This window comes from Nerophis lumbriciformis, linkage group LG08 (genome assembly GCF_033978685.3).
Source record: "Nerophis lumbriciformis linkage group LG08, RoL_Nlum_v2.1, whole genome shotgun sequence".
Classification (NCBI taxonomy): Eukaryota; Metazoa; Chordata; class Actinopteri; order Syngnathiformes; family Syngnathidae; genus Nerophis; species Nerophis lumbriciformis.
In genome coordinates this window covers 28,173,688-28,192,692 of record NC_084555.2, presented here as the reverse complement: position 1 = coordinate 28,192,692, position 19,005 = coordinate 28,173,688, and the positions used below count along the sequence as shown (strand labels likewise).

Genomic DNA, 19,005 nt, shown 5'->3' with positions numbered 1-19,005 from the left:
ATCACCAGCTGGCCAGTGGTTTACAGCTCTTCTTTTACAGTGGCTTTGATTAGACAAAAAAGGTCAGGAGGAAAATGGAGAAGCTCATGTCATCATCTGGTTGAGAGTCTAAACAGGAGTCCTCCTGAAACGTGTTCATTTCAAACAGTTTGTCACAGGTTTGCAGAGACGAGTGGTACTGGAACGTTACAGTCCTCAGCACATCTTATTCTCTGGCGTCACCATGTGGCTGATATGATGTATGACAAGACAATGATTCTCTCATATTATTGTGTGGGTTAAATATGCAATTTCTTCTTGTTCAGTGGTTCTCAAACATTTTCCTCAGAAAACTCTTGACACTCCAAATACCACCATGATGACCAACATTAAAATACAGTAGCATAGGCCTAAATATTCATTAAAAACCAGACAGAGGTTTTATTTAACAAGTATATTTCATATTTTGTTATTTACTTGATTCTTTGGCATACCGCTAGAATCCAGGTGGAGCCCATACTAGAGTTTGAGAATCCCCTGTAGTACTATTATTTTCTACAGCTTCTTAAATTATGGATTTGTTTTGCAAGATGCACAAAAAAGTATATGCTTACGGTATATTTTTAGAAGTATTTTTGGCCTTAGTTTTCTGTTTTTTCTGTTGACCCACTGCACAATATAGAAATTATTTTCACCAACATTGGTGAAAAGCGCAAAAAGGCACCATGAAAAAAGAACAAGCTTAAATGTTGACACCATTAACTATGCATTATACATAGTTTTGTCTTTTTACAAATGGAAATAAACATATGAAAATATCAAAACCTGCGTTCTTTGATTATTCAGTATGAAGCCCTGATTACATGAATACACCTAATTATCTAAAGACTGAGATTTAGTGACATCTTGCGGCGAGATTAATAACTACAACCAATATTCAGGAACTGCTTTTAAGTTTAAAAAATATATTTTTTTGTCTACATCTATCTATCTATCTATCTATCTATCTATCTTTCCATCCATCCATCCATCCATCCATCCATCCATCTATTTTTGTGCGTGTGTAACTGCTTTTTGTAACAATTCTCAATGAACACAAGCATTTTTAATAATCATCCTAGCCAAGTGGTTTTGTGTATAATACGCTTATTTTAAACAAACAACACATCGAGATCCGAACGAAAAAACGACAAAGCAAACTGTTTTACTGCATGATTCCCACGCGGATTGCGATGCTGGATTGTAATTTAACGCACGCGTCTCCTAAAGGGGGAGTGTCTCATGGTTAAAGTCAGAGCTCTGAATTATAATCAGCAGGAAGCAATTAAAAAAAACAACTCTAGCTCTAGTTTTTTTTCTTTGCCACCGCCTTGTTCTGCTAATGGCTTCAGATCCTGGCTAAGCCTTCCTGCAAAAGGCTCTTAATCCAGTAGGCCTGCATTTGGTTACCTGAGGGAAATACTATCCAGCTTCTCTGCTAACTTCTAGATTAGTCCAATGTATATTAATCCCCTCATTTATCTTTGTCAACTAAAGGTCAGAAATAATTTGAGGGAGGGTAAATAAAAGAGAAAGAGAGACGGTAGGTGCGTGCCACTTCATGCAAGTCATCTCTTGGATTGCGTCGCTAAACGAGCCTCAGCTCTGCTCATTTTGCAGAGCATCAACATTTCATGTGCTACGATGAGCATTTTTAAGCAAACAGGTGACGTTTCAGAGTATCTAAAATGAAAAATGGCAATCAGGACAGGCCTGCATGTTGACTCAAGAAATGACCATTCTTCTCTGCAACAGTCATGTCACCTGATAGGTGCTTCTCAGGCCCTTGAGTTGAACTCTGCAGGAGTTTAGCGGTAAACACTGTATAACAGCAGTACAAAGCACTGTGTTTATGTGTAAAATATTTCAATTCTTCATTAATAGTTCTATATGAGGCTGCAGCATGGTCCTACCCGTGGAACTCATTACTTGGCAGTCCTGTGCAAGCTGGCACAGCCACATCGTTTGTTAACATGTTGCAGATGCAGGATCAAAGCATTGGATAGCTGCACTTTAAAGCGCTATTTAACTTGCCACTGGTCCCATGACTTTTAATGGGAAAGGCTTGTTTGGGCATACTCTGGGCATTTAATCATAAATGTGTCATGACCCGTTGCCCAGATCATGCCTTGGTTTATGTTTAGTAGTATTCTTCCTATGTTTAGGTGTAGTTTTGTTCCTAGCGCCACTTGGCTCCTTAATTTACGTTCCGTTGCCAGGGTTGCTATGCTTATACTTTGTGAATTGTGTTCGCACCTGAGGATCGGTGCGAATCACGCCCCGTTAAATACCCGTGTCACCGTTCACTCGGCACGTGTCGTTCACTACACACGACTGTTTATGGTATGGTTGTGCGAGCTATTTGCTACTGCTCTGCTCTTCATGTGTTGTGTCACACTATGCTAAGTTAAGCTCGAGCTACACTCGAAGTTCATGCCATGCTTGGATTGTACCTACATTTTATATTTTGTCTTGCTTCTTGAAATTGAATTACCTGCAAGCGACCTGCTGTTCTCCGCATCTATGGAAACGCAAACACCACACCATGCCCAAACTTAACAATATGGAAATTAATAGGCATTCATGGTAGCAAATGAGGCAACATGGAGTGCACTACTGCTTTTAAGAAGCATTTCATGTTTTAATATGAACTATAAGATGTATAGACTGTATACTGCATATGTATGTGGAAAATATGTGACTTTGCTGTTTTTAATGGGCATATAAGTATGGCCTAGTGGTTAGAGTGTCCGCCCTGAGATCGGTAGGTCGTGAGTTCAAACCCCGGCCGAGTCATACCAAAGACTATAAAAATGGGACCCATTACCTCCCTGCTTGACACCCAGCATCAAGGGTTGGAATTGGGGGTTAAATCACCAAAAAATATTCCCGAGCGCGGCCCCCGCTGCTGCCCACTGCTCCCCTCACCTCCCAGGGGGTGATCAAGGGTGATGGGTCAAATGCAGAGAATCATTTCACCACACCTAGTGTGTGTGTGACAATCATGGGTACTTTAACTTTAAAAGGGGACCCTATGATGAATTTGCTTTTTTCTGACTTATAAATATTGTTACAATGTTGGAAATTCGTGTTAAACAATGCCAAAACGTCAAATCATAAGGTTCATGCATTTTGGCCTGAGCTTTGGCGTAGATTTGAATGCCTCTTTTTGCAGGGTTTGGCAGTCTGGTAACGTTATGACATCACAGCAAGGTGGACTTATTTAGATATTAAGACACACTGTCAGCTCTCAGCCAGAGCTGAAAAAAAAATCTAATCTTGTCATGTGCGTAATAATGCAGTGACATAAATGCTGATGAACACAGCTTTTTTATGCAGAGCCTGAATCGATCGGCGAGTATGCAGGTGTCGCTAATGGTAAATCTATAACATGTTTAGGAAGTTTATTTTCGACCGTGTCTGGAAAATATCAATAGCAGTGACGACTTCAAGAAATAAAAGAGTGTACATTTGAAATTATGAATTATATTACTTTTGAAGAGGGTGGGGCGTGGTTTATTTACAACCTGGGAACGCCTCCAGAATCGAACGTCTTTCAAACATACTCAAAAAACAGGTTATAAAAGTGACCTATAAAAGTGTAAATCAAAACATATCCAATACCTACAGTTTTGTCAAGACCACAAGGAGGTGTTTTAAATTTAGATTACAATCATCATATGTCCCCTTCAAATATTTAATGAAAACAAACGTAGCTCGTTTGTTGGATGGGTTTCCATCCATGCAGGTAGGTAAGTACTTCCAATCCAAGCAGTATGTTTTTCGTCAAACATGCTTCAGACACCCAAAGTCATCATCAGTAACACATTTGCTGTATTATTATTTTGTAAAGGAATTTAATAATAAGGGAAGCACGGTGGAGAAGGGGTTAGTGCATGTGCCTCACAATAATAAGGTCCTACGTTCAATCACAGGCTCGGGGTTCTCTCCGGAAAGTCCGGCTTCTTCCCACCTCCAAAAACATGCACCTGGGGATAGATTAATTGGCAACTCTAAATTGGCCCTAGTGTGTGAATGTGAGTGTGAATGTTGTCTGTCTATCTGTGTTGGCCCTGCGATGAGGTGGTGACTTGTCCAGGGTGTACCCCGTCTTCCGCCCGAACGTAGCTGAGCTAGGCTCCAGCACCCCCCGCGACCCCGAGAGAGACAAGCAGTAGACAATGGATGGTATTTAATAATTATTCGAATCACCTTCCTGACTTGAGTCATGCTGCTTTTTTCTTCCGTCCTTTTTCATGACAGTTGGTGAAATACTGCAACCTACTGGACTGTTGATTAAAAACAGGGGAAAAGGCAAACAGAAGAAGGAAGAGAGACAAATGCAGAGGATGATTTCACCACACCTAGTGTGTGTGTGACAATCATTGGTACTTTAACTTTCACTTTACATCCATCCATCTATCCATTTTCTACCGCTTGTCCCTTTCGGGGTTGCAGGGGGTGCTGGAGCCTATCTCAGCTGCATTCGGGCAGAAGGCAGGGTACACCCTGGACAAGTCGCCACTTCATCGCAGGGCCAACACAGATAGACAGACAACATTCACACTCACATTCACACACTAGGGCCAATTTAGTGTTGCCAATCAACCTATCCCCAGGTGCATGTCTTTGGAGGTGGGAGGAAGCCGGAGTACCCGGAGGGAACCCACACAGTCACGGGGAGAACATGCAAACTCCACACAGAAAGATCCTGAGCCCGGGATTGAACTCAGGACCTTCGTATTGTGAGGCACATGCACTAACCCCTGTGACAATGAAACATAAATTGCTTGCTACAAAAAATCCTGGCAATGAGATGTCCTTGTTCCTGTTTTTTTTTTTTTTATCTCAATTGTGTATCACCTTTCACACTGACCCACTTCCTGTTTCCTGGTAGAACTTTCTGTTTTTTCTCAAACATAACCACCGATATGATTCTCCATAGAATTTTTATTTGACTTCTGCCTTTATCAGCGTGATGATTTTGGTTTAGTTTATGTGCTGAACACCTATGGAATTAAACCTTGTCCTCCACCATAAAAGGCATATAAATATACCAATAAACCACCAGTTGTAATGTGCGTTGAAAACATAATAAAACTAATTACCTTATTCTTCAATAGCAATCCGTTCCAAAAGGTCAGACACACATCTTAAAACAAACGTTTTATGCAATTTTTCCCATAAGAAACAATGTAAATGAATCAGTTCCAGACCACCAGAAATGTTAATACATAATACTTTTTATAGAGCATATTATTATATTTACATGAAAAAAGCAAAATAAAAGACATATGAACTTTTAACATGACTTTTACCTTTATTGAAGACTTTTATTGGCCAACACGACGATGAATGGAGAGGAAGAAGAAAAGGGAAGAGCCATACTTATGTTACCTTCTTACTTTTGTACGAGTTCTTTCTTGATATCAAACACATTGAAACTTGGATTTACCAAGCACTAATTGTACAAATTTTACGATTTTCAAACCACACACCAACGCGCTGACGTCATCATACCGAGACGTTTTCAGCAGGATATTTCGCACAAAATTTAAAATTGCACTTTGGTAAGCTAACCCTGCCGTATTGGCATGTGTTGCAATGTTAAGATTTCATCATTGATATATAAACTATCAGACTGCGTGGTCGGTAGTAGTGGGTTTCAGTAGGCCTTTAACGTCACTATCAAAGACGGTAGAACAGGAACAAATCTGCTTTCTCTACCACTACTTTTGTAGTACACCAGGGGCGAGCTTGTCTGCCAATTTAATAAACAAGATACCTGCAGCGCAATTTAATCGATGTCCTGGATACACTGTTCAGCTATTAATTGCACAACTTGACAACTCATAAAACCAGATTTGTCATATTTCACGCTAAAACACAAAGAAAGATATGTGAGGGATACATACGCTAGTTTTATAAGTGGCAAGATGCCAATTGTGCAGACTCAGTGCAGTTACAAAACATTATAAAATACAACTAGTGTGTTTCTTTATATGACGAGTTTAGTCATTTAATATTCAACATTTGAAAAAAATGCTTAATTTAAGCCAACATAATAACACACAGTAAGGTTAGTGTGAAATTCTCTTATTGATATATTTATTGAGTGCAGGTCTTGTTTTGAATTTACTTTTTGAGATGATCTGCAATAATTAAAGTGGTTTCAATACAACTTCAAATATGCATTATCCTTTATACTATATATTTAAGTCAACTAAATTTAATAATTTTAGATGACTAAAATATAACTAAAGCTAAAATAAATTTGTGTAAAAACACTTTGACTAAAACTAAATTAAAACCTGCTGTCAAAACTAACACTAATCCAAAACTCACTTTTTGTATTTAAAAAAACAAACATGTTTTTGTTAATCTGCATTTTATAGTTCGGTATGCAGTTCTGTTATTGTTCAGGTTTTTGTTTTATGATTATTCGAGCTACTTTGACAAAATGAAATGTTTTTGTGTTTTATTTATATGACTCGCAACATTTGCAGTCCTCCTTCATTTATTGCTGTTAATTGGTCCCGGACATGAATGTGATGAATGCATTTCCTCAAAGTAGGATTCCATCCATCCATCCATCCATCCATTTTATACCGCTTGTCCCTCTCATTTATTATAAATCAGATATTTTCACAGCTACAGCTTAAAAAACAAACATAAATACCCCAACAACCTTTTAAATACATTTTTCAATTGTATGAGCGATCTCGAGACATGAAATAGTGCCCTTTAGTCACCATTACACTCTTTTGATCCAATAAAGTAATGCTGCCTGAGCCAATCAATGGCCATGGACAGCATGCTTAGTTTGGTCTTCTCTAGTGGCCAATACTTCTATAGTATTGATATTTTTCATTTATAAAGCCATTTTTATGGTTGAACATTCTTTATTTAGGACCAACAAATTGTATAATATGCTCAAATTGTTTTTTATTTTTTATTTGCAATGTGGTGAATCCTCAATATTTGAGGCGCTACTGTTTCCTAATGTTTTTTCCCCCACTGGTTAGGCTGACCAATCCCTTGTTCCTCTTTTTGGAAAATAGTCTGCGGTTCATATTGGTATGTTATGAATCCATTCACATGCAGTGGGGTAAGACCATTCAACAGCCAGTCTGTCTAATATGTGTCTTATATTTTAATCTGATTGCGCGTGTGTAAATAAGTCACATTTTTGTTTTTTTAATGACAGAAGATTAATGGGCAAATCTCAGATGAGGAAAATATGGCGGTGAAAAATTCATGTCTTCTTGTGAGCGTGACCCTTGGTATTCTCCTGGCGCCACGGTGAGAAAAGCCCCTCAGTGTTGTAAAGCGATCCGGGGCTGGTTGTCATGGCAACCTGCAATAGCTTATACTCGGTCACTGCCAATCATCTGTCGTCCACAGCAAAATGTATCGAAATGTAAGGTCAGGAAAACGTCTGCACGTTAAAAGCAGCTCTTTCTAGCTGCATAAATACTTGCCAACAGATGAAGTGTACTTTGTGTATTTTGAATGCATGCAGTATTTCCACAATCCTACATCCCTCTGTTAACCACTTGTCTAAATACCCATATATCACCACTGAAGAGCAGCTTTTTTATTAAGAAGGCAGGAAAGCGTTCAAAGCTGCAGAATGGGACAAGAAAACATGCAAACATACCGTGCTGCAGTAAATAATTAGCACAAATTACAGCAATGATTGCCAAACATGGTCCCCACATTGCACACTGTAGCAGACGGCTGCTTTTTCACCGCGCACATCGAACTGTTAGCGTCCCTCGGGAATGGAAATCTGCCTTCCAGTTGAAAGGGAAGACTTACTGAGTGATCCATTTTCCCTTCGCGCGGATCAGAGTTCATTTGTTGTATCCGTGTCGTCAGCTGGGATTGCGATTTCCTTTCCTTTTTGACCTGTCAGATGGCAGAAGAACAAACATGAATGCTGGAAAGTAAGCAGATTTGAGGTCCAGTTCTGAGGGCTGAGGGACCTACTGTGGGATTGACTCACCTCTCACTGCCAGCCTGTGAAAGAGAGTTGGAAAAGTCATCAGTGGACTACAGACGTGGAACATGGGTGGTCACCAAAAGGGGCTCTGCAAACACCTCATGATTACTCTCCGATATGCCAAATTTTCCTGTTGTAGGAATAATCGCATGGTCTTGCTTGTCTACCTCAGTATGTTTGTGTTCACAAATTGGGTCATACAATTTGCTTTTGATTTGTCTTTGTGGCGTTCACCAAAGGGGTCAGTCGGCAATTACTATCAGTCTGTCAAAGCACGACTGTGAAACACATCCCCAAGCATTATTATGCCGCATTGCCACTTGGAGCACCAAGAATAACCAGCAGCCAAATCTGTACAATTGGATCATTTGTCACAAGTACTCTCTGCCAGGAAAATACTGTGCAGCTTGAATACAACTGCAATAAATATCACGTTTCTCTCTGCCTGGAGTTTGACCCAGAGATTTACTCAATTCCTGCAATTATGTATTATGTATTGCCAATCACGTTGGCAATACATAAAACATTTGGAGAAAAGTAATTTGTTGGCCTACTCCACTCACTGGACACACAATTAGGTACACGTTTACACTCTAATGCAGGGGTTTCAAACTCAAATACAGAGTGGGCCAAAATTTAAAACTGAACAAAGCCGCCGGCCAATGTTGAACAAATTAATCTTTTAATAGGGACCCAAACAAGTTTTGCATTGAATATTGAACAAGCAAGGCTTATATAACTTTATAGTGACATGCAAAATCGAGTTTCAAATAATGATAATAATAATTCAAAAATATCAATGGCATATCAAATGCAATTTAGATAAAAATTGAATGCCTCTTTTCTATTTGCAGCCTTCTGAGGTAAATATCAAAACAAACTTTTTCCACAGGCTAATAATACATTTGAAAATAAAATAACAATAATGAATGAATCAAACATTCAAGCCTTGAAGTAGCAAGAGAAAGTGCATGAATAAAACGTTAATTATTGCTCAGTTTGCTACACTGATTTGCTTTAACACTGAATATGGAACAAGCAACGCTTATATAACTTAATAGTGCAAAGTCAACTTTCAAAAAACAAACGAAAAAACATCAATGGTATATTAAATAAAATGTAAATAAAAAATTGAATGCCTCTTTTCTATTTGCAGCCTTCTGGGGTAAATATCAACATTAACTTTTTCCACAGGCTAATACATTTGAAAATAAAATAACAATGAATAAATCAACCATTCAGGCCTTTTTACTGCTCAGTTTGCGACACACTGATCTAATCTGATCAAACCAAACCAGATACCTGGCATCTTTTCTGGGATGCTAGTTCATTAATGTCGGGGCTCAGTTGGGCTGGGTTGGGGGGGCGGGGTTTGGTGGTAGCGGGGGGTGTATATTGTAGCGTCCTGGAAAAGTTAGTGCTGCAAGGGGTTCTGGGTATTTGTTCTGTTGTGTTTATGTTGTGTTACGGTGCGGATGTTCTCCCAAAATGTGTTTGTCATTCTTGTTTGGTGTGGTTTCACAGTGTGGCGCATACTTGTAACAGTGTTAAAGTTGTTTATGCGGCCACCCTCAGTGTGACCTGTATTGCTGTTGATCAAGTATGCTTGGCATTCACTTATGTGTGTGTGTAAAAGCCGCATATATCATGTGACAGGGGCCGGCACACTGTTTGTATATAGGAAAAGCAGACGTGACGACAGGTTGTAGAAGACGCTAAAGGCAGTGCCTTTAAGGCACGCCCCCAATATTGTTGTCCGGGTGGAAATCGGGAGAGGTTCGGGAGAATGGTTGACCTGGGAGACTTTCGAGAGGGGCACTGAAAATTGGGAGCGTTGGCAAGTATGAGTATTAGCGGTGAATGCGGTGTTACAGCGGCACCGCCGATGTATAATACCGGCGGGCCAGCTCTAATGTTAATTTGATATTGCCTCAAGGGCCAAATTAAATTACACGGCGGGCCAAATTTGGCCCGTGGGCCAGAGTTTGACACCCATGCTCTAATGAGATAATCGCACTCCGTTTCAGAGAAATGTTGTTACCATACAGTACTAGTATCATATAGTTATTGTATAATATATTATACCACAGGGGTCAAACGCAAGGCCCGGGGGCCAGATCTGGCTACATCATTTTACGTGGCCTTGGAAAGCCTGTAAAGTACCTCATCTTTCTTACTAAATGTATACATTCTGTTCATCTTGACAGAAAAAATGCTGCAAAAGATTGTAAATCTTTTAAACTTTGATATTATCTGGTCATGCAACAAATATATTACTATATACTATATTGCATTTTTTTGTGACAGTAGAATGAAAAAAAGTTTTATGTACATATAATATTCATATATGAAAGCAGCAATGTGACCCTTAATGAAAATGAGTCTGACACCCCTGTACATAAATACACCATACAGTGCAGTACTACCTTGGTTTTTGTATGCCCCACTTTTCGTAAAATGTATTTTTGTGTAGTGTCTTGTAGGGCTGATCTACTAAACTCGTGCGGAGAGGATCGCTTGATGAACCTAATAAGGAGCACAATCCATTTAGCATGTTTGTCTTCATGAATAAGAGGAATATATGCTGATTATCAGAACGCCCACAATACTGGGAGGAGAAAATGCAAATATAAATATAAATATTTAGCACACAAAGTGTGATTTATCTAAACTATAAGTGTTCTGCAGGAGCTGTTTTGTGTCTACATTTAGCACATCTGAAATCGGAAATACCTGTGAGAGAGGAGGTGACCGCCCTACAGCTTCCTCCTACGACTGGCAAAAATAAAAATGTAAGACATTTGGTCTATTTAGTAAAAGCATTTTAATATACTGTATATGCACTGCAAAAAGTCAGTGTTCAAAAACAAGAAAAATAAAAAATAAAAATTAGGGGTATTTTATTTGAACTAAGCAAAATTATCTGCCAATAGAACAAGAAAATTTGGCTTGTCAAGACTTTCCAAAACAAGTAAAATTAGCTAACCTCAATGAACCCAAAAATACCTTAAAATAAGTATATTCTCACTAATAACAACTGTACTACTATATGAACACGTATTTTCTATTGTTTCATTGAAAATAAAACAGCAAAGTCCATTTGGCCGTCATCTGTTTTTAATATGAGACACAGTTGTGTCAAAGTCATGATTTTTTTTGTCATGCTTGAAATAAGAAATTATTACTTTACTTGTGAGTGTTGATGACACAGCTTAGCAACAGTTGATATTCTAGTTTCAAGCATGTTTTACTCAATGTAGGTCATAAAATCTCAGCAACAAGCTGTAATATACTGAGATAATTTAGGACCAAAACCCTTAAAACAAGTAAAACACTAACATAAAATCTGCTTAGTGAGAAGAATTATCTTATCAGACAGAAAATAAGCAAATATCACCCTTATTTGAGATATTTAATCTTACTTAGATTTAAATTTTTGCAGTGTGGAAACAGCTTCTTGCAATATGCATTTTCTTGCGCCTCGGACATTTCAGCGCAGGCTGACAGATATTGCCCATAAAAAGTGTACATGTCATCAGCTTGTTTTAAAACAAAGCAACACGCCACAGGGAGGAGCATGAAAACATGAATTTGCAGTAAATAAGTGTCTCAGTGTCTCCTTTTTTAAAATCTCTATTTTAAAAAAGGAGGTCTGGGCCACTTTTACACTTGTTATTAATTCTTACACGCAGCCTTTGTAGATCACCTTCAATCAAGACGCCCACTAATCGTACATGCAATTTAATAAAGTGCAGTTGGTGTTTAGCATGTTTATTTGGATTTTAGTAGATCAGTCCCAGTGTTTTTTTATTCTTAATTTTTTGGTGTGTTGAAGGACAAAAACAAAGACATTTGAGACATTTTTCAAACAAAGCTTTTCAGTTCATGTTTACAGACTTTTAGCACATCACTATTGTTGTGTTGGCAAAGGTCCACTATATTGTGTTTTAACAACTGTCGTTTAGCACCGCAATAGCACAAAACCATTCTTTGGATACTGCACCATCCTCTCAGACTGGAACTGTCCTGCCTAAGTCTGTGAGCCTGAATGCTGGGATGAGAGGTGAGACAATGTAATGACCTGGATGAAAGGCAGTATTTGCAGACACTGTATTGTCCAAATATTGTTTATTTAATTCACACCACACTACAGTGTTTCTCTGACAGCTTCACTAAAAATCTGCCATCTCATACTACGATAACATGGAAATATTTAAGAGACCACTAGAGGTCACTACACAAAAACACTCCATTGGTATTGACACATATGACTATGGGCCTTCCTCCAGCTGGAGCCCTCCCTCTGCCTGATCTTTGTGGTTCATGTCTCCGACCAACCGGTGCTCGGGTCAGAGAACTGTTCCCTCAGGACGAAGGTCCTCACCTCTCTCCCTTAAAAACAACAGCAGTGACTGGGTCACGTCTATTTCTGCAGACATTTCCTCTAGATGACGACCAGCAGAAGCAGCTGCAGGTAGAAAAGTAACCATAGAGGATCAACACCTGGACTCTAAAACATCTGTAAAATGCTGTTTATAGGCTTGAATAATTATACACATAGAAATTATAATATTAGGCTTTAGAAATGTTTTTTGATGGAACTAACTCAACTATACACACACATTCACCCCGCTCTTTCTTATTTTTGGAGACACAGCAGGATTTTCTGCCAAAAGCTGCTTTATGCTGCCGGGCCTCCAGTCCAAACGGCTCTACAACATTTAGGAAACCTCCAGGGCCCACGAAGCCCAAAAAGCAACAGAGGAAAAAGTGCAATAGATGAGCGACCACACATATTCACTGAGCTCATCCCACCAGGCTGCAGTAAATCACTTTGAAAGCAAAAGACGTGTTATCATCTAGGACCAATAAAGCCACCATTTGTATGAACAGCCTCCTCACATATAAATGTCACTAACCATCACGTCGGTAGAAAGTTCTTTGTGTGCCTTTCTCTGAGATCATGTTTTTAGAATAAGCACAAGAAAAAATAAATCAGTCAAGCACTTACCTTAATGTTTTCAATAAAGTCCCCTGTTATCTAACATTGACCTTTTTAATAAGATTATACACATAATTTGTAATGTAATGTAAAGTGTTATTCTTAAGAAGAATCCAACATTGTTTGCTCCACTTTTGAGAAAAAGATGCCCTTAAATGTCTGGTTTACATAAATAACTGAGAGAAGATGCGCTCAAATAACCGCTTTGAAAACAAACAAACAACCAGCAACAAAAAAACAGGCTTTGCTACACTTCTAAAAAACACACATTTTAAGTTGTATGTTTGATTATCTGCAACTTTATTGACAAATGAGACACAATTCAATCATCTGTTATATACTCAGCAAATCATGTGAACTGCTACTTATTAGCTATTTATGTAAACTGTATTGATTTATTTAATTATTAGTTAAGTGTTATATATTGAGTACAGAAACTAAACAAATATGTTCATGATTGCTAAGAAACAGAAAAGGGGTAGAGTCAAATGTGATCTTTTTCTTCCTACTCCTTTTCGGACATGTAACTATGCAATGATAGAGTAATTGTGTGCATGTTTGAAATAAACTGGTACCAAACCAAACCAATAGGCTAACATTTCAGGCTGTTAAAATGTGTAACCTCAGCACTGTAGCTCTAGCTCATTTAGCTAAGCTATAGGGTTTCTAAGGTTTGTGCCGTCATTTGATGAGCTAATGTTGTATTTGTGTGAATAGGGGCAACTATTTTAAGTTTATACTTCTTTTTGCACCTTTAATTTCTGATTTATTTTATTAAAATAATTTTTATTCAATATTGAGTGAATAGAATATAAATAAAGATGAATATTGATTTGTAAATCTAATGTCATTTAATCAAAGTATGGGTGGGACAGGAAATAACACAATTACGGTATGTAAAAACTCGAATTGTCCCGATACCAATATTTTGGTTCCGGTACCGGTGCCAAAATGTATTTCGATACTTTTCTAAATAAATGGGACCACAAAAAAATGGCATTATTGGCTTTATTTTAACAAAAAATCTTACGCTACATTAAACATATGTTTCTTATTGCTACCGAAGAACAATTTTGGTCTTAAATATAATAGTGAACATACTAGACAAATTGTGTAGTAGTAAGTAAGAAAGCAAAGTCTCTGCTGACGTATGCAGTAACATAATGTGTCATTACCATTCGATTATTTTGTCAAAATTATAAAGCACAAGCTGTAAAGATGGATTATCAATCCACTTGTTCATTTACTGTTAATGTCTGGTGATTTTCCGTTTCAGGATGTTCTATCTACACTTCTGTTAAAATGTAATAATCACTTATTTTTCTGCTGTTTGATACTTTACATTAGTTTTGGATGATACCACAAATTTGGGTATCAATCCGATACCAAGTAGTTACAGGATCATACATTGGTCATATTCAAAGTCCTCATGTGTCCAGGGACATATTTCCTGAGTTTATAACATAATATGATTTTTTAAAAAAGGAGCAAAGATTCTGTGACGATAAAAAATATCGATGTAATCATAGTAGTATCGACTACATACGCAATTGTACTTGGTATCATTACAGTGTATGCTAGGTGTAGATCCACCCCTGGCGTTTGTTTACATTCAGGAGTGCTATCTTTTGTTAGCGGTGATGCCGGTGAGCTATTGTATCTTTCTACGATGTGTAGTGAAGCTTGTTTAGCTATTCCTCGTCCTGCAGGGATGATACTTGTAATAAACGTACTTTATTAGTCGCCATGGAGGCGAGGATTAGGGATTTAGAAGTAGCTAAAATACTGCAGACTGTGGATGGATTTTAGCCGCTAGCTAGCTAGCCTTGTCTTAAAGCACCTCTTCCTGAGGGAGTTTCAATGGTATAGCTTCACCTTTATTGTTAGTTTTTAGGCCAAAATGCATCCGTTCTCCCTTTTCTGTCTACATCCTGGGTCTGCTTGTAAGTACACTGTGATTGTGTGCTGCCGAACATGCTCCTCTGCTTGTAAAATCAGCAATGTGACGACGTGACGACGGCGCCCCGTCATGCCCGAAAAAAAGAAAAAAAGAAAAAAAGGAGGAACTGGTACTTTTCAAAACAGAGTATAGTACCGTTTTTGACTCATTAGTACCACAATACTATACTAGTACCGGTATACCGTACAACACTAGTACAAACATATGAGTTCTCAAGGACATGGATTATTATATTTCATAGTGCAGTCCAAGTTTTGAAAGCAGGAGAGACAAAAATGCAATTGTTTTTCATTGTTCAAGGTATTTAAAATTATTATTTTACATTGTATTTGTGCAGGTTAATTTACTTACAAAATATACAAATACAGTACATATCAGTTAATTGTAATGTGCACAAATTGTCATCTCATATAACAGTTTGGAACGTATTGTAAGTTTCTGTATCATTTCCTGTTTGGTGCTCATATTTTTGGTTTTCTACTTCCTGTTTGCTTCTACCACTTCTCTTGTCTGAGTGCTGGCTCCTTCACATGTTCCTGATTAGCAATCAGGACACATTTGTCCCTGGTTGCCAATCAGGATGTTTTTTCTGCCATAGATATTCTTGCAGCCTAGCTTTCTCTGTGCTTCCTGTGCACTTCCATGCTGCACTATTTCTTTATTTTTGTTAATACCGTATTTTTCTGAGTATAAGTCGCACCGGAGTATAAGTCGCACCGGCCGAAAATGCATAATAAAGAAGGAAAAAAAACATAAATAAGTCACACTGGAGTATAAGTCGCATTTTTGGGGGAAATTTATTTGATAAAACCCAACACCAAGAATAGACATTTGAAAGGCAATTTAAAATAAATAAAGAATAGTGAACAACAGGCTGAATAAGTGTACGTTATATGAGGCATAAATAACCAACTGAGAACGTGCCTGGTATGTTAACGTAACATATTATGGTAAGAGTCATTCAAATAACTATAACATATAGAACATGCTATACGTTTACCAAACAATCTGTCACTCCTAATCGCTAAATCCCATGAAATCTTATACGTCTAGTCTCTTACGTGAATGAGCTAAATAATATTATGGTTATGTGTTAATAATTTCACACATAAGTCGCTCCTGAGTATAAGTCGCAACCTCGGCCAAACTATAAAAAAAACTGTGACTTATAGTTCGAAAAATACGGTAGATACCTTTTACCTGCACTTAGCCTGCCGTCTCTGCATTCTGGGGTCCAGACCAACAACAACAAAACGTAACACAAATACTTATTTGGTGGGTGCCCCTCCTAAAAAAGGTCATTAAAACAACAAAACTCCCGGTGGCCTAAGATTTTTAGGAGCCCGGATGTAATCACTCTTACATAAAGTCAAACTTCCTGTTAGTGCGGCACAAATGTGGTCTTCCTCTCGGAGGATTTGTTTTTTTTCACATGGGTTATTATTCCCCCATGAAAAGTTTGATGTGCTACCAACCCCAGATAAACAAACAGAGATGACGTGATTTATTAGTCTCGGACACGAGATATTTTTTTATTGGTCTTGTCTGCTTTGTACTCTATGATTGCAGTGTTGCTTCAACCATTTGTTTCATTAATTATAATTTGTGCATCCACTGCGTAGTCTTTTTGATGTTGTGTATTAAAGGGTACTCATCAGAAGGCACCTCACTACCCGCAACTCCAGATGGCCGCTGTGTCTTTCTTGAGGGACTGGGCCAAGTTCAACTCAGACCCGACTACCAGGAGCTAGAATTTAATCAGTGAGGGCGGACTGTGGTGACGTTCCCTCCCTTCAAGTATTCGCCATGTTGGTGAGGCGAAACTCGCAGGGCTATTTTTTTTAAAAAACATTTTTTAACCACAGTTTACTCTGAGAGCAAGGGAAGGCGACATGGCCGTGCAACAGTATTTACTTCATCACTGACTTCATGTGGGTGGTCCCCGCCATGCACCCCCCTTTTTCACTGGAACACAATAGCTGCACCAGACGCTGTTCTCTCACATACTGTCCTGCCTCATTGGAAAAGCCATAAAACACGGTTGCTCCCAGGCATGATATATTTGGAGCATTTTCTCCTCTACAGGTTACCCTACATTTGCTACTTCGCCGCCGCAAGAATGAAAGGAATTTTTATCAATGTATTTACTTTTCCAAAAATATGATTTAAGGTATAGTGAGCACGTCCCCATGCTTATCAAAACAGCTAAACACAATTTATTGAAAACATATTTTCTTTTGCAAAATCAAGATTCTGACCCCTTTAAGAAGCTCTTCTTATTTTCTCCGGCTTAAGGAGTTACGTTACGTGTGTTCCTGACACGATGTTGATGTTTGCATTAGAATAAAAGATCAACGTTGTGTGCATGACCTGGGGCAGTGGAAACGAAGCAGTGCTGTAATTCTGCTAAATTTGACTTTTGACCAGAGAGGAAATCTGCCCCAGTATGGCTTAAATTATTTCACTTCCATTTTTCATGGCCCATTAGAGAAGGGAAGCTGCACCGTAAACCAGGGTCGTGTAATTAAAGTGTACATGATAAACATACATGCATGCAGCCTTTCAAGTTTAATGGGCTAAAAGTTGAACAAGTTGAAGTTCAACTCCATTTTTTTTGGGAAATATCGCTGAAAAGTCAAACAAGATAACTAAATGAATACTTTAATCTGTGGATGAACAGGCAAAACGTGTTAAAACCTTTGTCACGCATGACATTACATTTCGTCATCAAATCCCGTGAGCTTTATACATTTTAAATAATACCTCAGTCTGGGGTGACTTTGCCATCTTTTGTAAAGCCAGGAAGGAGGGGCAAGAGTTATGTACATTTGCAAAACCATCAACTTATAAGTATAATATACATCAACAAAGGTAATCACACGACTGCCTGTAATGAAATATAAATTATAACATAAATAAATATCAATTCCAAATACAAATTTGATGTGTTCTTAAGCTGCTATACCAACACACAGTGGAACCTCGTTTTACAAACTTTATGGGTTTTTAAACTGGGTTCATCCATCCATTTTCTACCGCGTATTCCCTTCGGGGTTGCGGGGGGCACTGGAGCCTATCTCAGCTACAATCGGGCGGAAGGCGGGGTGCACCCTGGACAAGTCGCCACCTCATCACAGGGCCACCACAGACAGACAGACAACATTCATACTCACATTCACACACTAGGGCCAATTTAGTGTTGCCAATCAACCTATCCCCAGGTGCATGTCTTTGGAGGTGGGAGGAAGCCGGAGTACCCGGAGGGAACCCACGCAGTCACGGGGAGAACATGTAAACTCCACACAGAAAGATCCCGAGCCCGGGATCGAACTCAGGACCTTCGTATTGTCAGGCACATGCACTAACCCTGCCTTCTTTGAAATGTTCCAAATGTATTTCATTGCAGCCCGCGCGCACACACACACACACACACACACACACACACACACACACACACACACACACACACACACACACACACACACACACACACACACACACACACACACACACACACACACACACACACACACACACACACACACACACACACACACACACACACACATGAGGTGATGTGGTAACAATGATCCAGATCAAGCCAAAAATCGAATCAATTGTTCCTTATCCCACTACGAACATTTCCTGGTTCCATGAAAAGCCATGCACCCACCCAACCAACCTGACTAACTAACTAGAAAACTAAAAAAAAAAGAAAAAAAGATGGCGATACAGTATATATCGTTAGGATTTTATTGCTACCAATACCAGTATCAATATTCCTTAATGTTACCAGTATTCTATGGAAGTAGAATTGTCTTACATCAACTTATATATATCAATATGATATTAATACATATGCATATATTAATAAATATTCAAATACAAATACAAATGGGATATACAAATAAATTAATTATTTGTATAAATAAACACATATTTTTAAATACATTTTTGAGAATTGAAAATATATACAAATACAATTTATAAATATAAAAATGTGACAAACAAATAAATCCA

General features: G+C 38.4%; 1 protein-coding gene across 1 annotated transcript in view; it reads left to right on the top strand.

Moving 5' to 3' along the window:
- LOC140679001 (uncharacterized) overlaps window positions 1–16,736 on the top strand; it is a 50,012-nt gene extending 33,276 nt beyond the window's left edge. Inside the window, exons 7-9 of the mRNA XM_072913735.1 lie at window positions 12,313–12,399; window positions 12,459–12,497; window positions 16,632–16,736. Coding sequence (XP_072769836.1) covers window positions 12,313–12,399; window positions 12,459–12,497; window positions 16,632–16,736 — 231 coding nt within the window. The remainder of the gene's footprint in view (window positions 1–12,312; window positions 12,400–12,458; window positions 12,498–16,631) is intronic.
- The last annotated feature ends 2,269 nt before the right edge of the window (window positions 16,737–19,005 follow it).